Below are 19724 nucleotides of genomic sequence, written 5' to 3'. Positions count from 1 at the left end.
ACCAACATGTCAAATATTTTTTTATCAAAGAAAGAAAAGCGATTCTTTTTAGAGGGTGACAAACCAAGGAACAGATGTTTGATATGATCGTTGTACAGCTACAGTACTAATGTCCTTGACACAAATCAATTACATATATCATGACACATAATGGGTAGCTGTTTGATACAGCTATTACTGTGGGAGTTAGTATTTATGTACAGTATATCGAATATCATATCGATATTGAAAGTTTCAGCTTGAGATTGAAAACATGGCTTGAAAGGCCAGCTGTACTGGACTGACCGGTCAGGCAGTGAAGAGATGTAACTTTCCGAGATGCAAACACAATAGGTATTCAAATATATTACATTCCGAAATACTCTGGTTAACCCAAATTGCTCCATCCCCTCCCCATCCATTCCAATACAACCCCCTCCCCACCCACCCCCCTCCCCTCCCCCTCTATATTCATTTTTAACATCTAAAATGGCTAAAAAGCTCAATCAGTCATTAAGTGCAATATGCAAATTATGTGAATCATCCAATTCTTTCTTGGGTGGGGTGGGGGGGGGAGGATCACAATGACAAACAGAACAGAGTGAAATATAAAGTATAAAGAATAACTCACTGGTCTGGCACGTAGTCCCCGTGAAACCACTGGGACACTGACAAGTAAATCTGTTGATTTCGTCTATACACACGCCGTTCACACATGGATTGGATAAACATTCGTTGATTTCTGGAAAGATTTACAGAGGTAACTATACACCCAAAGGCCTTGAAAATAATTTATACTGAAGGAGGTTATCCCAAGACAGTTTATACATAGAAACGCATCAAATCAGTCGTAAATCCATTGCGATATCATAAAAACCAACTTGCTTTTATAATGAAAGTATGAATGTTTGATGTAATAGTATTATGTTCAACACTTCACATATAAACATAGGACTAGCTACGTGTAAATTCTTGAAGCTACTAATATTTCTTACTTATAAGTTCAAAACTTACAAACTAGTTTTTGATAGTGCAGATTGTTCAAGCAACATGCTGTCTGAGAGAACAATGTCAAATGCAGAATGGGTTAATTCTTTCAAAGGGAACCCAAGCTTGAATGTGCACATTTGAATTTAACATGGGAAGAGTATCAAAATGTAACATCTATATCACTTTTACTTATATTCATTTTCCTTCTTTTTGAGTGTGTGTGCGTGTCTTTGTGCGAGTTTCTGCTTTCTGCTAAATGTATCAGTTTTGAAGGACACAAGAACAAATCGATGAAATAGTAAACATTTACTTGCTGGATGACACATTTGCCCAGATGATGACACCACAGTTAGACTTCACCTACTAAATCCTACCACCTGGGAAAGCTCAGCTATACTCTGCACATAATTCGGGTGAGAATTAACGGGATAAGCTGATGGCTAAAGTTGATTGCTAAACAAAGTTCCGGGAAAGTTTTCTGCATCTCTAGTTCAAAACTGCTAAAAGTACATCATCATAGCAACTTGGAAAGATAAGATTTTTTTTATTTTTTAGTTTTGTGATATTTCGAGAATGCATCTGGCAACAGTAGACAGAATGATATCATTTAAAAAAGAGCAAAGAAAATGTATGGCTAGCAAAGGATTCGAACCAGCGACCTCTTGGTTACAAGCCCAGTACTCTACCACTAAGTCAGTGTAAGTTAGGTTATTAGTCAACATTTATTACATTCAAATTGATGAGATGGGAGGTTTTTTTTTGGACTAAAGGTTCCGGAACATATCATTCTTTGACGTAAGTTTTACATTGTCTGCCCCCAGAATATTCCATTGAGTATAGTACAATGATTTTATCTGTTTAATTCAGTACCTGTTTGACATAGGACTCCTTCAAATCCAGGCGTGCAATCGCACCTAAATGCATTGATCAGGTCAAAACACTGTCCATTGATGCACGGCTGGCTCTGACACTCATTAATATCTAAAAACAAAGAAAACAAGGAAAATTCAAATCGTAATTAACCAGTGAACAGTACCGTACTTTTGGCAAAACAATATCGCATACATTTAACGATGCACTCCGAAGAGAACTATTGCATTTCCACGAACAAAAAGAGTGCATTTCCTCAGCGCACAAATTTGCCTACAATATTTGACATCAATACTCAAAATTCAATATTGCAAGAGGCTTAAACTGCAGAGAGAAACCTTCAAAGTTTCTGCATAATTAATGTCTTCCCTTTCATCGATCCTGTTGGTGATATCTTCGACAGCAATTATTTATCATTCCTCTAATATAGAATAATTGGGCATATTGCGCCAAAAAGCCCAAATTCAACCAAAAATTGCAGCTTCGGGTTAGAACACAGTAAAAGACGTTTATTGTTCGCTACCACTGTATCCATAGACAACAAAGAGGAAGAATTCCAATACGGATACAACCAGATATGGAAATTTTGTTTCTTCCGTCTAAAAGTCTAAATATTAGACTCTACAAATTTTCTTTCACCCAAGATTCAGCTGTAAATTGTAGGGCATAATTTGAAGTTGGAATTTTGTGTACAAAGTAATCTTTTCAATTTTGTCTCTTATAAAACACTGTGTTCCTTTGTACAAAAAGAACTGCTTAACATAGTTTTGCACACGTAACAGCAACTTGGCCATTTTACACAGGTATTTTCAAATTCCTTTTATTCTTTTTAATTCACTGTATTCTATAATTTATCCCACTCATATGTCATTTTTTTGTGCAGCACTTACTATCCTGGCAAAACGTTCCAGTGAATCCTTGTGCACAGATACACTGGACGCTATTTATCAAGTCCAAACACTGGGCGCCATTCAAACAAGGTCCCGGGATGCATTCGTCGATATCTGCAAAAGAATGACGATGGAATATAGCCGATTAAAGAGAAGTTTCATCATGTTTAATAGTTGAAATGAAATATTTTGACAATTTTGATCAAGATATGATTACATTTTAATATAAGGAACTGTCCATTGTCAATGTCTTTCACCAGTATGACACAAAGCAGCAGAAACTATTTTCAAACATAACATTCAACAACCAAAAACGTTCGTACAATCTACTTTAAGTTTTTTGCGGTCGTTCAGATGCGTAAAGGGCTTCTATACAGACGGAAAGTTGCTACATGTATGTCAAGAGGGCCACAAAATAAATATTTGATCTTTTTTTTTCTTCTTTTAAAGTATGGAAAGATGTAAATAAATGTAAGCCACAATAACAACTAAATAAAATCACTAAATATTATGATAGGTGATAAAGAAAGCAAAGACTCAACTGGTCTCGCATCTTGTGCCCTCAAAGCCTGCAGGGCAGTTGCAGAAAAATGTATTGCCAATGTCTTGACAGACACCTCCATTAAGGCAAGGTAATGGTGCGCAGTCATTTACTTCTGAAGGGTAGAACAACAAAAATAGCAGTATGACAACTTTACTTGTATACAAATTATAGGAAAAAGGACGAAAATGAACCGAAGGAACGATGGAACCTCCAAATAACACTATCTACAGTCTCATCCTACACAATTGATCGTTTTTGATGAAAACATGGCTTTCCAAATGCGAATCAAAATACTTTTGTTTTTTTTCTTCTTAATTGTCTAAAGCAAAAAAATCAACCAGCTCTTCTGCTTTTTAGTCAACAATATTAACCAAAACCTACTGAATGTTAATACTCAAAATTAGTTACAAATTGATCCAACTAAGTCACTCTCCTAGATTTTTGCGCCAACAAGTGAAGATTAATGAGCAAGTACGATTCCTGCCAATATTCGATTTTCAACATCTCATTCAACAGCTAGACAAGTTTATATCAATATTAGTAACATGTAAAAAAAAACTGAATTGGAAAACTCCTACATTTTTGGGGGCTTTTACTTCATTATGCAGAGTGACACCTTGGCTAGTCAATTGAATGAACTACATCATTCAATGGGGTTTCTGTAAGCAGCATGTATGACAAAAATGTCATAAATCTGGAGGATAATCTCCTCACAAACAAAACCCCTCATTGTTTTGTCCTAGCACCAATTTAGTAATTAGTTAACTTCTCTCTCTCTATGTCTTTATGATTTACATGAAGTACTTGAAATATGTCACTTTACTGCCAAATGATAATAAAAAAATTTTAAAAAAATCACCCTCGATATTGAAAACTCATTTATTCACGATGCCAGGAAATACGTAGTACAGTATATAGCGATACCCATTTCAACAACAAAAGGATTTTCCCATGACGAAATACACTGTGAAAAATCAATATTTATTTATGGTTACACCTGTCCAATGACACCAAGAGACAATGGTGGGTGGTAATCAATACCACTTATTATCCATAATAGCTACTCCACCTAATCTTCACAGTTCAATGATGATTTCATACAAAATATACTTTGACTATGCCACGGCAAGTTCAAATTAATTACAATACGTATTAACAACGCATGTATAGCACAGGATCTGACAGGGTACTAACAATTGAGTTTTAATGTTAGAAATGAAACTGAAAACAATTGGCAATGGAGGTACAATGCAGTTGTTTCCACAGAACAATTAAAACTGTCAACCTGTTTTAGGTTCTTGCGAAGGAGGAGAGATGGTTTACAATCTCACAGATCACAGGCACCCTATTAATTGCTGAATAGACTTTCATTTAACCTTCAAGATAAGAGTCTCTTTGTCACAGTTATTTTCTTTTGTTTCTTAATGACTTAAAAGAATGCTGATGTTATTTCAGTGTGCAAATTATGACTACAATATCATATGCCCAAAAGCTGCAACCTTAGCTATAACCTTTAAGGTTGTCTTTATTAGGTGATAAAGCTTTTTTTAAGATATGCTTTGAATTCAGACAATTGTCAAAGCATTACTTGTTGACTTGAGAACTCGAAAATTTACATATTACTGAGAAATTAATTGGTTTTACTAAACATACAACAACGGCGAGGAGATTTATTGCTAAACGGAAAGAGTGTGGATTGGAGAATCCAAAGGAATGCCAAACAATTGTTGAATGTTAAAATGAAATTAACCTTTCATGACTAAAAAGTGAGGGAGATATGAATAAGAAGTCAAGAGTCGAAGAGACTAACCGGTTGTGCTTTCACAGTTGGTCCCGCCAAAGTTTGCAGGACAAGTGCAGACGTACATTGTGGTACTAAGCGCTGTGCATACACCTTGGTTTAGACAACGATTCGGAGAACATGGATTGGTATCTGAAAATAATGGAGAAATCATGTACAATTACAACAAATAGTCATTTTCTAAATTCAGCCTAACTTTAATAAATGGGGGGGGGGTGGGGGGGAAAGGGAAAATGACCTGGCTATGTGCCATGGGATCAAAGCTCCATAACAATGTGAGTGTTCATTTAGTGATTAAAGAACCAGAAGCTACTGTTTCACACTAACGATCCATTGTGAAGCAGTTTGATAAAATAACAGAAAAATGAGTGACCAATGGGAATACAGCTAATCATCATTCACTTGATCCTGATGGGTCAAAAGATTCATTGATAAAGAACGAGAGACGATATGAAGCTTTGGAGATGATGGTCAAACAAAAGGAAGTTGAGTTTTTTTTTGTTAATAAGACTAAATGAAAATGCTACATCAAATTTACTAAAGATATTTCCAAGTCTAAAAATTTGTAAAAAGGCCTTTTATGGAGAAATTCACTGATATGTTACATTAAACTTCTCGTGCAACGTTGTGAAGAGATCGAAGAGATTCATACTCTGATTGATTGTGAAGTCTGTATTTCCACTCTGGAGCGGTTCCACGGGCGTGCTCTCCACTAAATTGTTGATATCACTCCCCGAGGCGGAGCTGACAGTCAGGATCTGTGACTGTCCTTGAACAAAGTTACTGATGATGGTGGACGTGGTGGTGCTGTCGAGGATCTCCTGCATGGTGGTGCCGTCGACTGTGTAGGTGATCACGTAGTTGGTGACATCGCCCGTCGGTGGTGTCCAGGAAACAAGAACGTTGGTGGTGCCCGCAATCTGCATAAATGTGGCCTCCCTCGGTGGCAGGGGCTCGGTGAATTGTACCAGCATTGATAGATCCACCGTCTGGCCATTTCTGGTCCCTGTTATGGTGACGTCATGTTGCTGTCCTGAGTTCAGACCTTGTAGAATTGAAGTTGGGTTCTGTCCTGGAATCGCAGTAACTGTTACAGTCATGCTGACACCGTTCTCGTTGACGTACGTCACCTGATAACTTGTAAAACCGAGGTTGGTGATGTCCTCCCAGGTGATGGTGAAACTGGAGGTACCGACATTTGTAACAGCAGGGTTGATGTTGGCATTAGCATCAGCTGAAAAATCAATAGGCAAAAGTTTCTTGGAGAGACTGGATAATGACATTTGAAATTCTTATATTACATCACGATGGAAGGGGAAAATAAAAAACAGCACATAACAGACTCGTTTCTTTTTACACGTTTGACCGACCGTTCAGAGTTTCATACAGAAGAAATGACACGTGAGATTAGGAACGACTAAAAGTGCTAGACTGCCAATTCAAAATAAATATGTTTAGCCCTACACAAACTCCCTCACGCTCTTCTGTTCTTGTAAAACAGCGACTATTCCGTTAATTGCATCCATCTCTTGACAGTGGGCGTAGCTATTAGGCGCAGCAGGGCCCCAGTGCAGCATCAACAGAAAAAAAGGGCCACCAAAAGGAGAGTCCACATTCATCCAAGCCCTACCATGTTCAGGGCTTGGGGGAGCAATGTTTTGATATTTGGTACCTCTAGATGCCCAGATGTTGCACTCCAACAGGAGGAAAGGATTTGGGGTAAATTTCCCCTTTTTGGTGGATATTAAGGGAACAGTTTAAGAACTGTACTGATCAGTACTGAAGACATACAGTAAGAATGAAAATGAATAAATCATCTGATTATGAAGACAACAACATATTTAAGAAGGACCCCATCTGGACGTCTACATGAGTATTAATGGATGGTAAAGGGTACGCAGGGCCTTCTTGGGTCGCTAACAGCACCTTAAATTGATACAAATATCAGTAGGCTTCGGAAGATGGATGGTTACCTTTTTACTGTACTAGTCACCGCTTACGGTTACGTATATGCACCAGCCGCACTGGCAAACTATTTGTATCAATATTACATGTTATCTGTTGATATATATCTACTTCACATGATATTTGGTATTTTTTGCAAAGTTCAACAATACTTTGTAGACATCCTATAAACAAAGTAGGCTCCTAGATTACAAAAAAAAAAAAAAATGGAAAATATTTACAAAAAATGGAAAATACAAAACATAACATAATTTTTGAGACAAACGACATCCATAGCAATGTTAAAGGCAGACTAACTTGTACATACAAAGATGGGCTGCTCAGCATAACCCCACCCCCCCACCCCCCTTGGGCACTTTCCATTAAAATGTCCGCTCTTTCAATATTCTTCAAAATTTATATATCTAAATTACATGCTACAAATCTCTATAGTTTGACCATGGTTTGACCATGGTTTAACCATGGTTTGATCAAGGTTTTAACAAATTTGACAATATTCCTCATACCACTATGGAGGGTGTTTACATCTACACAAAAGACATGCCTTCAGAATGCAATACCCTTAAAAACAATTGGTATATACTGTATGTATAAATTATAGTGAATTTTATACACACAATATTTAATTATGTGTAATAACATACTGTAGCAAGAAATAACATGTAACTATATGTTCACTACTTATACACATGGATGTGTAATTATACAAAACAAAACATGAAATTATGTGTAATGACATAACATGCAATACCATGGCATAAACATGTGACATGTAAACGCAATGTTAGCAGAACATGCATTAACATACATGTATTAAATTATACACACAGGTATATGATTCACAAAATATCTAATGATGTGTTATGACATTTACATGCAATAACATAAACGTAATAACATGTAACAAGTGCATGTAAGAAGACATGTGCAATTGCATGTTTAATAGCAATGTAAACTGTATAATCGCTCACAACAGCCCATGATCATGCTATATATATATTACATTGGTAGTTATTTTCATTTCATCATTTATTTGTTATTCCTCAGTGTACAAAACTTGACATAGTGACAAAGTAATACTAATTAACAAAATTCATTCCAAAATGGGTTTTGTATGATCTCGGGGCTTTACTGGACATCCCAGATTTCACGGAATGAATATTTAACACTCACCTGTTCTGCCTTGGGTGTTGCCGACCAATTCTGTGGCACCTTGTACAATGCTGTTCACCTGAATGTTATAGTCTGTACTGGCACTCAAGTTGGGAATGGTAAATGGAGACCCCGTAAAGCTAGTCAGCGTTCTGGTAACTCCCAAGTTGTCTGTGTAAATGATCTGATAGGAGGTTGCTCCTGGGATTTCGGTGAAACCGACCGTGATTGAGTCAGTGGTGGTAGACTGGACATTCACTACACCAGATGGCGTTCCTACAGGTACTGTTTGATCGACAATTTAAATAATATAAAGCACTTGTAATAAGTATGCACTCAATCGCAGTGAACAAAACTAATGGGTAAATCGACGAAAACCTTGTTTCAAAATGGCATTCTTAACACGAGACTCGAAAATTAAAATTATCTGTTGAACTGGCAACCAATGAGGAGAGCAAAAAAAGTGAGGGAGTCTGAATGATCTTCAAAGTTAAGATCAAACAGTGAAAATTCTATCTGGCATGGCTTTCTTTTTCTTTCTTTTTTGAACAAAAAAAAACCACTTACATGTTCTTGCATTGCTTTCGCCTGCATAGAAAGCCTGATTGTCAATGAAGACCTCCACCCTGGCTTCGTAGAAGGTGCTAGGATCAAGTCCTGTGAAGCTAAACTGTGTAGCTGTGCCGTCCAGTTGTTGCAGACCCACCACCTGGTTGTTCTCGTCCACCAGCGTGATAAAGTAAGTCATTGCATTCTGGTAGGCGTCCCATAGCACATTCAGACTTGAAGAAGTGATACTGTCTATCTGAACGTTGCCGTCAATGTCCGCTGTGAAGCAAGTGGAAGAAGGTAAAATGCAAAGAACTGTTCCATGCGATGAGCTTAAATGCATATAAAGGAGAAAGTGATACATGAATAGTGAACTCCATGCGGGATCTCCTAAATACCCAATACATGCATACAAAATTGCAAACTTTGCAATCATTTAGAGAAATACCATTTTATATAAGGTTTTGAAAACATCGTGGCTCAATCCATTTTAAAACTGTCTGCAATGTTGTAATGAAAGTCTAATAAAAGGAGAAATTAAATGTGGGAAATGAAGCCGAATAAATGCTCATCACTTTACTTGAAGGATTGGCCAACATCTATACCTTTATCAAAAAATAAATTTTGATCAGTCTTGATTGCCTTGAAAAAGACAAAGAAACAGATCACCAAACAGTGGTCTTGTTTTTAATTTGTATACTTTATAAATTTTATAAATATTTATACTAGAATCGTTCTTCTTAAATGGATATTCAGATGACAGGACTGTACAGTACAACACTTATACATGACAAAGACAGAAAGTCCACACTGTTAGTTAAAATTCCCATCTCAATATCTTGTCCTTAAACTCAATAGATGGTTGATTGAATGTCACCTATTTAGACTGGCTAAATCCTTGATTCTTCCTCACTGGAGAGTATCACTGGAGGTGGTTTGTGATGTCATAAACAGCAAATGTTCTTCAAAAGCTATACTATTTTATTAAACTCTTCTTATTGATACATTTGGAATGTTTGCTTAGCTTAGCTGTCAAGGTTTCCCTGCAGTTACATTCTCGTCCAAATGCAAACATTTTGCTTCTTATGAATCTGAAGTTTCTGACATGAAGAAAGGAGAGTTATATTATAAAACAAAACAAAACTATTTCCAGCTAAATGGTAGTAATGACATCATTCACTCTGCTGTTGCCACAAAAAAAAAAAATTACAGAGGATTAAAGGGGATAATTATCTAATCTCTATTCGCTTCACATTTAAAACTGCACAGTGATAAAACAGAGCAAGGATTCTTTACTCTATGAAGATAATTCTACAGTAATGACTTAGTGTAGACTACCAGATAGTTCCAGCATCTGTTTTTCCTTACCTAAAGGAACAAAATCTGTAGGTCCCAGATCACTCCATATCTGTTGGTCGGTGGGACCGACGTACGTGTAGACCCCAAAATCGTACGCCACGCCAGCTTGCAATCCACTAACATCGAAGAACATCGTGTTGCTATCCAGATATGTCGTCTGCTCCATATTCAGGACAACCACATAGCCATCAAAGTTCCCTGTAGTAGGTGGTGTCCATTCAAACCTGACTGAGTCTAACCCTGTCTGAGTTATGACAGCCAATTCTGGGGGGAAGGGACCTGAGAAAAAGGGAAATAGTTTAACTGGTCAATACCCCTCCTTGGACGTTTCTTGCCTTTTCTGCACAGCCTGCTGCTCTTTCATGTTTTCTTCCATTTTAGTTTTCACTTCTCACTCTTTTTATAATTTATTGCCTTGCCAGCGGTGTAGTTTCCTTACTCTTGATAATTATCATCTTATTTAGTGAAAACATCTCAGAAAGTATCACAGTTTGGTCAAATGTAGGCTTTCTTTGTGAAACATCCCCCTATGTCTTGTAAAATTCACAAAATCAACTCAAAAAGCTGCATTAATAGCCAAATAGCAGGTAATATTGACTCAGCCTGCTTTGATTCTCAACACTATCTCAATTCAAAGACCATTATCTAATCTTTTGGGAACATGCTCCTATGGCTCTAACAATTACATACATTCTTCCTGTCAAAGGTCCACCCCCCTCCTGGTCCCCAGATAAAAGCCACTGAACTGCGAATATGAACTAACGTGTGTAAACTACTTCTGGACCGACGAATGATTGAGGAATGTTATTTCCGTCTTGAATAACATCAATCTGCAGGGAGTACGCTGTTGCTGGGATTAAGTTTTGGAATAGCTCTGTGAACATCTCAGCTGTGGCGCCAGAGTCGATTGTCCTCGTAATCACTTGCGTTGGATCTGCAGGGTCTGTGATGGTGATGATGTATTGTACGATGTTTGTATTAGGATTATGCTGCCATTCCAATGTCATCATAGTCTCTGTTAGCTGGCTAATCTGGAACAAGGTGTCAGCTGCATCAAACAACAACAACAAACTTGAGTGAGTGAGTTTAAAATAATTAAAAATGCAATGAATGATGTCAAAGATGGTGCTGGATTGGATACAGAATTTAAAGGAATTTAAAGGAATATTCGGGTGGCACAAAATATCAAATTCATAATTTAAGAGAAACCAAATCTCAATAGCTTGTACCTTAAATTCAAGATATGATCTATTGTTATCAACATGTAATCTATTTTTGACTGACTTAAACTTTCAGTAACTCCAGGAAAGAAGATCGCAGCAGGTGATCCGCAATGTCACACAGGAAGGGAAATGTTCCGCGAAAAGTTTTACGTAATCTTGAATCTTCTTGAAACCTGATAGATGCGGAACGATTTTTCAACTGTCAATATTTCTCTGTAGTTAGGATTTTATCAAAGTGAATGCAACTTAATGCAGAAATATGATTTTCTTCTGTGTATAAATGATTGAAATATTATATTTGACATCATTCAATCTGCTGTTACCTGATGCACTAACCAAATGTCACAATCTAAAAAAATCCATAATTTTACATCACAAAATGCTATGAGGATGTGGTTTTTACCTACATATCCAGAATATGTACTTCAAATCGCTTCTATAAAGTGACCAAACCCACTCCAGTCACTAGAAAACCCTTTCAAAGGAACTGTGAATCCGTGTGGGCACCCTACAGTGGCGCAAGCAACAACTTTTACCAATCCCAATGCTCCTTCTCCTTAATTTTTGAAACCGTTACAGAGATTATCATGAGACATACCCATGCTGCAACACTTTTATTAAAAAATAGACAAAATTCTTTCCCACCACTAGTTGAAAATCTTCCTCCACATCTTTATTCATCTAGATAGAATCCATGGCTTATCGACTTAGTTTTACCATCTGATAAACCCCATCTGTACTTCAGGAAATGGACCTCAATAAGTATGTAGTCTTTGTAGTTGTCATCATGATCACTGCACACTGTCTTCAATGCATTAACTTCCTAATTAAATCTTATTGTTGATTTATCCCTTTGGAATGTGAAAACAGTTGGAATTATGCTCGCTTTAACAGAGCTAAATATTCTCTGACGAAGAAACAGCTTATTCGAGGTGCAAGATTGAGGAAGAATATTTTCTGCATGTATGGATAAATGGTTTACACATCATAGATGTAAATTATTGTATCACATTTCAAGGATAAACCAAACAGAAGATGGTAATAGCAAATTAATTGAAGCTATTGAACAAATAACGTTTTGACATCAGAGACCGCCTAGTGCTGTGATCCATTCCCTGGACAAATCAAGATAACTGCATTGTAATCCAACCTACAGAGACAGGTCTTCAAGAGAATAAAAATGTCACCTAACATCCACTCAATTTAACACTGCAAATCGCAAGCAGTTAGGACAACTGCATCACAACAAACAACAACCCCCCCTCCCCCGACTATGCACAAAGTAACATTCTCAGGGCACAGAAGAACAGACCATTTGACAAACTCAGCAACATCACAAGACACTTTCAGACGACTGAAGCTTGACATTTATTATAATACATTCTTTTCATTTTGTTTACATTGGAAACATGCACTTTGACTTTGTTTCTTCTTCAGCTTCAAGTCCATAGATTGCCTCAAGAACGTACAGGTAATGAATGTTTACAATCCTTACCCACTGCGACAGGCGCTGCATCTGCTTGTGTAAATGTCGCAGTAGTACTCCACAATCCGAGGTCATTTCTTGTGTAAAAATCGAGGAGCAGCGACTCTACGGGGAAGTTGAAAAAGTAACTGGTTCTGCTAAGGTCAAGGTCGATCCTCATGGCTGTGGTGTCCCCTGGGGAGTAAACGAACACTACAAAACTGGTATAATCTGCAGTGGCGTCCACACCCCATCGTATAGCTGTTCTTGTACCGACAGCCTGGAAATTTCCCTCAACTGGCGGAGGAGAGGCTGTCAAAGAAAGAAGGGAAATGAATTTTTTATAGCATATTTTTAATGTAGTTACTAATAGCCAGCTAAAGCAGGACTTCCCATAGCATAATTTTGGTTCTAAATTGATAATATATCATGAATGTTTTCACAATCTTTCACTGCCTAATAAGGCTTGTTAATAAATCAGCTCCTTTCAGATAAGGCCACACAAACACACTGATAGAGCTTTCAAGGAGACACAAACCCAACCATGACATATGTGACAGAAATGCTTGTTTTGAAAAACTACAAAGCTACTACACTGGAGCAGTTCTAGGGTCTGACAATTACATGCCTGCCTACTTATTCTCTGAATATTCATTGAAATGAGTAGGCATGAAGTAAGCCCGTGTTCATCCATGATTTAATCACATGGATAGGATTTCAATAGGCTTATGTTGTCTTTCTTACCATTGAAATGTACCTAAATGTTAGAAACTATAAACTACTCACGTGGGACAGAGTCTTGAGTCACAATTTGTATAGTTGCAGTAGGACCCTCCACGCCATTCCTCCTAGATACTAGTCTATGGTCGATCGTCAGCTGAGGTTGGTTGGCTGGAATGTTCAACGGTGTGAATTCATGGGTGAAAGGTCCATTGGCAGATATGACCTCTGATGTAGTCGGACCTCCTGCTATACTGAATTCATAAAGGTAGTCATCAACAGCATCCGTGCTCGGACTAAAACTGAGCAGAAGGTAGGTCGGATAACCAGCTTCAGGGATTGGTCCAGCCAATACAAACTGTACGTAGACATCCTGTGGAGGAGCTGTGCAAAATGATGAGAATAAAAAGTGCAGTTTTCAATTACACAGAGAATGGTTTCTTTCTTTTTACTGAGTATTCAAAATCCAATCATCATCAATGTCTCTTTACAGTCCTTGTCAAAAACAAAAATTCTGTGATTCCATGACAAGTTCCACTTGTGTGCAATCATCATTTATATCATGCGTTGTTTGATCAAAATCCCTCTCCCAACCCTGAAAATGCGGCCTGGAAGAAACACTTAAATGAATAAATGGTGTTAACAGTACAAACCGAACGTGGCCAGTAGTTATTTCTAATCTTGACTATAGGTAATAATGATTTACTATGTACATGCAACCGGCAAATTTAAAGATAAATATAATTTTCAAAAGGTTTGGGAACATTTGCATATAAAACTGTTTTTGACACTGACATTCCACATTGTAAAGTTGCCTGTGATCAGTATTGAGAACAAAAGATCACAAATGAATATGTGTGAAGCAGATTTCTTTTAGGCCTTGTTTGCTTTTTAGTCCCTTTTTGTAACAATGAACATATACTATGAACACTAAGTTAATTATGCTGGACGGTAGGTGGTAGCTTTGTTTAGTTATAGAGAGCATATGTAACACAACTGAAACACTACAGCATGTGAATTGATTTCCATAGAAAGGTTCAGCACCAAGCAACATGTAATTGGTCTCATCAGGATCTCTCTGTGCAGCTTTTCTGCCCGATCTCTTATCGTTAAATCTAGAAAAGGGGTAAGTAGTACTTTTCCAAGCATTGCGCTTCTTTGTTTTTTCTCCTTTTCCATGCATTTGTATAGCTTAAAGGCATTGAAGACTCGACCCAAACCGTGTGCGGCCATCTGAAAGAGTTAACTTTCTGTTGCTTGCAAGTGACGTTTTATTCGTTTCGCTACAAAATGCAGACAGTAATGAAACGTGATACCTTAATTGTTATCATTAGCTGGACCTGAGATTTCCATTGCTGTATCGTTTGTATACTGTGCTGTGGGTATTGACCGCAGCTGTATGTACTGACTGTACACTAGTGTCTAATATTACCGACGGTAGCAAGCTGTGTGTGTATTTTCTGGGATCGATGGTGGTGTTAACACTTCTGTTACACCTCATTCGAAACTAGGTCAAATTACCAGCATTAGACGTTTCTTTTTGCGCGAGTCTTCACACCCTTTAAGTATTGTATATGAATTATAATGGTGAATGTTTTTTCTTTCTTTGTACCTGTCTCTCTATATTGTATTCAAAATATTTGTTTATACTTTGTTAAACATTCATGTAACTGTACAAAATTGCTGGAAATAAATTGTTGTCATTGTGTGAGCACTTCATATGAATTGGGTTTTGGATGGGGAAGTTAACTGACTGGTTAATTTAGTTTGTCTTCCTTTGCTTCCAGACAAAATTGTGAACTCATGAATTGCGTAGGCTTATGTAACATATGTGTTGTAAGACTATAGCAACGATGGGGGCTTCGTTAGGCTATGATGCTTGATACTGATAGTTGTTACCCAGGTACTGAACTAAACTTGGAACACACTCCCACCTGATCTAAAATCAGCACCAAACACCGCCTCCTTCAAGTTAATGCTGGGAAGTCAGCAAAACCATTAGCCAACTTGGAGGACTGCACGTCAACAGCCACATCAGGGGCAATTTGTGCAGTATTACACCAAAACCAAGACCTAAACTTCTGTGGTTGTAGGCATAACGCAGTAATGATGCAGATGCAGTAACGTGTTTTTGCTTTATTCATCAGACTCAATGCTCACCCTAACTTTAGCCTAGGACTGAGGCAAGTAATGAAGGCTAGGCTACTGTACGTTATGCTACTGTCATTGAGAAGCATCGCCTGGACGATTTTCTTGCCATATCCTGAACGCATTCCGGGAATTTTACCACACAGCAAAACTCAAGTAGGCTAGACACTGTTTATGATGGTCTTTCAGCGTTCGTTCTCGATCTTGTGATGCTTGGTAGTAGTGGGAGCTCGTCGTGGTTTTTATTCTTACCGCCGCACATTTTGTTTCCCAAGGGTGCATATACAAAAATAGAATCGTACTTATCAAATTCATCGATACACAACCGGATGGTGGCATGCTCCTATTAGCGTCTATATCAATCCGCACCAAGTGTCAGAAATAGTGCCAAAAAGCAACAGGAGAACATCTTTTTTGATATGTTAGCAATCAGGGTGTGTTTTGTTTTGCTTGAATGTTTCAGGTCAGCTGTATAGACCCCTATAGCACGCTATCATGGAAAGGTTTCTTGAGATTACGTAACCGACCTGCCTTGGTTGTAAGATGACCTCTTTTTACCAACTAGTCTGCAACGCCTGCCACATATTTTTTTCTTGTATGACGGTCTTAGCGTGAACGCTGTATGATTAACTACAATGTAGACATGAACATATTTCTACACAGTGTTTACACAAAGAGCCTAGGTGTTAAGAAGCTATGCAGGCTAATTGTAGAGCCTGCAGATCGACTTACGACCGTGGCAGGTCGATTACGTAATCAAAAAACTTTCCTATAGCGTACTATAATCGGAGCCAATAAAGCAGATATTTAAGGAGCATGGATGGATAAACATGTGGCGCTACGTCTCAAGATCGAGCTGAGATGAGCAAATGGATGTGTACATAAAACATAGTGTCTGTAAGAAACATGAAAAAATCTCCTTCACAAGAATGGAATGTCTTTGATGAGCTTGTATCGGCGTCGAATCGTGATCTATGTATTGCGCAATGTTTAATTAATGCCTTTGCGTTTGACCACAACTATAGGCTACCTGAACAGTAACTTTATCTAAAAAGTGTCTGTGCAACGAAATATTTAGAATAAATTGGTGTTATTAATTAATCGATAGTATAGTAGGAGGCTGTTTAAGTTAAATTCCAACATGTCTTCTTTCGAGCAAGATATTCTCATTACATATTTTCAATCTGATATCCTCTCTGTGATATTTTCCCAATGATCTTATCATATTACAGCCGTACAGTCTTAGACTTGTAATTCTATCCAGACAGTATCTAGACAATAATTTAAGGCGAAATTATTTTATAAGTAGGCCTATTTGCAGTATTGTGAATATTGTACAATAAGTAAAGATAATATAGTATACCCCTAAACTGAAGTTGAGAGTGGATCAAATTTGTCTAGTTTTGTATACTCAGACTCCCACAAATCCTGGTTGACTTTTCTTTTCTTTAAAAAAAGTATCATGTAAATTTTATTCGAAACGAGTAGCCTATGTAGATATATACTGCAATTTATGTTTGATGTAAATGTTTTCTATGTAAATGTTTTATAATTTGCCGGATGAAGTTTTTGGTGAATATGGTGAAGAACGTAACATCAGCTTTTTATGGTCAATTACAACTACATAATATATTAAGCATAACCTAAGTATTTATACAAATATGTACGGATAAAACTATAAATCTGTATATATTCCTTTTCATGCATGATATTTTGTTTACTTCTATCTTTTCAATCTTTTCAATAAATAATATGAACCTACAATTATTTGTATTTTGGATGTTTCCCCCCAATAGCCTGACCCTCGCTACGAAATATCCATAGAAAAGGTTCTTCTTTGTATAGGATTTTTGCGACGGTATAGAGTAGTTCATTCCTTTGCCATTCATGGAAGTGCATTTTCTGTGGGATATATATATTTATACAATTAAGCCTAAAGGCCCGGTCGCGAATATTTTTTTCCCAAACTGAACTGACACTGAAATTATTTCCTCGATTCTGATTGGCTGATCAAAACCGGAATGGTATGTATGTGACACTGTTAGTGTTGATCATACCAATCCTCATGGGCCGCATCATGTCAAAATTACGTGTGTACGCCATATACAGGCTAAGTTAAAGTATGTAGGCCTAAGTGTGCCTACATGTAGATACAATGTGAGGCTTCCAGTAATCAAGAGCTACTGCAAGGGCGGTAGGGCCTATATTAGTGAATTTGAGATCTCGAACTACAGTAGTACGAATACGTTTATACGGTTAATGCAGGCCTACTATGTCACCATGTATTTACTTCTAATTGTGCAGGTAAACATATGTGGTTACGTACGTATAGGTTATAATGCTATATACAACTAGTTAACAAGTCAAAAGACACAGACATATCGTCAAATGCCATGTTTGTGTACACTCACTGGCTGACACACACTCGCTCGCACGTCTTCATGGCCACTACATATTCGACTAGGCCTATAATGATTCATTGACTGAATACATTTTGAATTTATGATTGTAAAACTAAAAGTATCGCAACCAAACACCACGGTACATATGTACATCGTCATCGGCTACATGTATACAATTACAAATGCACTGTGTTTTATTGTGTTGTATACTATACACAGTACAATAGGCTACACATTACATGTATGTGCTGTGTAGAGCGGAGTCAAGCGAGTAAACAAACGATCGAGGACCGCCTATAATGGGCGCAGTAGTTGGGAATAGTTGCTTCACTCTATACTTTCGTTTAATTATACCTACTAAAAGTTCTGGAAAGTTGCTAATGTTAATATCTTGAATTTGATTGTGTTGATCATACTGATATCGACAGATTATGGAGGATCCATGTTGAAAACTAAAGTATATCACGTGCTCGCTGATAACCAATCAGAATCGAGGAAATAATTTCAGTGTCAGTTCAGTTTGGGAAAAAAATATTCGCGGCCCGGTCACACTACAGCGATATTTTATCGAAATACGGTCCGATTTTTCCGATTTTAGGCCGAAGAGTGAGGTTTGTGGTAGTGAATGTAATGAATGCAGTAGAATATTCGAATACCTACTTCAAATCTGAGGGGTTCTAGAACTGACTACATTCTGAAGTGACGTCACATCGAAAAACGATAAAAATCGGAAGAGAAATCGGATAGCTAACCGATAAAAGGAAACGGAGTCAATATCAAAAGTTAGGAGAGGGCTATTCCACATCGGAATGGCTCAACAGATAGCAAATCAGGTCCTTTATCACTGTGGCTAGAAGACCCGAACGAAAAACTGTCTGTTTCGATTCCTCTGGGAAAATCGGATAGTATTCCGATAAAATATCGGTATAGTGTGACCGGGCCTTAATAGTGACAATATGCTGGATTTTGGTATTACCTAATCCATTTTCATTTAGTTCTTTGTGGTGTGTTGTGTTTTATGTTTTGCAAGTGGTTTTATGAAGTAAATTACGATGCATATTACTAGGTGTGTGTTACATATTATAGTCTAACGTGTTGCTTCTTAACGTAAACGAGTTGTTAACATAGTAAACTCCAGTCCTTGCGATTATTTTAATAATTGCACGATAAGTCATAAATAGCCCAAATCTTTATTTTTTTTTACGTATAACCGGCTGGTCATTATCGATATAAGATGCGCAATATTCTACCTATATATCTGTAAAAGTCATGTTATATGTAATACGGACCATGAGCCTTTATAACTTTTTTTTCTGAGTATACTAACCTTGTGCGTTCACCCTCACAACGAAAATGGCAAGAAACAGAAGTACAATTTTCCATTTAAATTCCATGTTGTTGATGAGTAAAGTTTTGTTCTTACACAATTGAATCAATGTATACTCCGAATGTTTACTGATTGAGCATCCTTTTGAATCAAAATTCCAGTAGAAAAAAAACGCTTAAAAACACAAAACAAAAGTTAGAACTCGAAGGAACAGTTGCCAACCAGTTTTATATGGCTTCGAGAATTCCTTTTAACTTTAAACGATGATTAGAAGTTTATTTTTTTTTACACACTTCAGTAAAAAATAAATTGACGTCAAAAGTGTTCAATTACACTAAAA

The 19724-nt window shown here is 37.3% G+C and overlaps 1 protein-coding gene across 4 annotated transcripts in view; it reads right to left on the bottom strand.

Annotated features, from left to right (window-relative positions):
• Positions 1 to 19724, bottom strand: part of LOC139959974 (uncharacterized) — a 132900-nt gene that overhangs the window by 102282 nt on the left and 10894 nt on the right. The window contains exons 1-13 of one of the 4 annotated variants that reach the window (XM_071957933.1): positions 19385 to 19705; positions 13574 to 13891; positions 12818 to 13099; positions 10863 to 11147; positions 10109 to 10378; positions 8759 to 9019; positions 8213 to 8476; positions 5727 to 6308; positions 5084 to 5206; positions 3272 to 3385; positions 2730 to 2843; positions 1840 to 1950; positions 611 to 721 (exon numbers count right to left, since the gene is read on the bottom strand). In XM_071957933.1, coding sequence (XP_071814034.1) covers positions 611 to 721; positions 1840 to 1950; positions 2730 to 2843; positions 3272 to 3385; positions 5084 to 5206; positions 5727 to 6308; positions 8213 to 8476; positions 8759 to 9019; positions 10109 to 10378; positions 10863 to 11147; positions 12818 to 13099; positions 13574 to 13891; positions 19385 to 19451 — 2902 coding nt within the window. In that variant the 5' untranslated portion in view covers positions 19452 to 19705. Of the gene's footprint in view, positions 1 to 610; positions 722 to 1839; positions 1951 to 2729; positions 2844 to 3271; positions 3386 to 5083; positions 5207 to 5726; positions 6309 to 8212; positions 8477 to 8758; positions 9020 to 10108; positions 10379 to 10862; positions 11148 to 12817; positions 13100 to 13573; positions 13892 to 15406; positions 15419 to 15957; positions 16010 to 19384; positions 19706 to 19724 lie in introns of those variants that run through there. The other 3 variants (XM_071957934.1, XM_071957936.1, XM_071957935.1) reach the window with 3 other exon arrangements.

Source organism: Apostichopus japonicus, chromosome 19 (genome assembly GCF_037975245.1).
Source record: "Apostichopus japonicus isolate 1M-3 chromosome 19, ASM3797524v1, whole genome shotgun sequence".
In the NCBI taxonomy this organism is placed as follows: Eukaryota; Metazoa; Echinodermata; class Holothuroidea; order Aspidochirotida; family Stichopodidae; genus Apostichopus; species Apostichopus japonicus.
The sequence above is the reverse complement of the archived record's forward strand: the minus strand, read 5'-3'. Positions and strand labels throughout refer to the sequence as shown.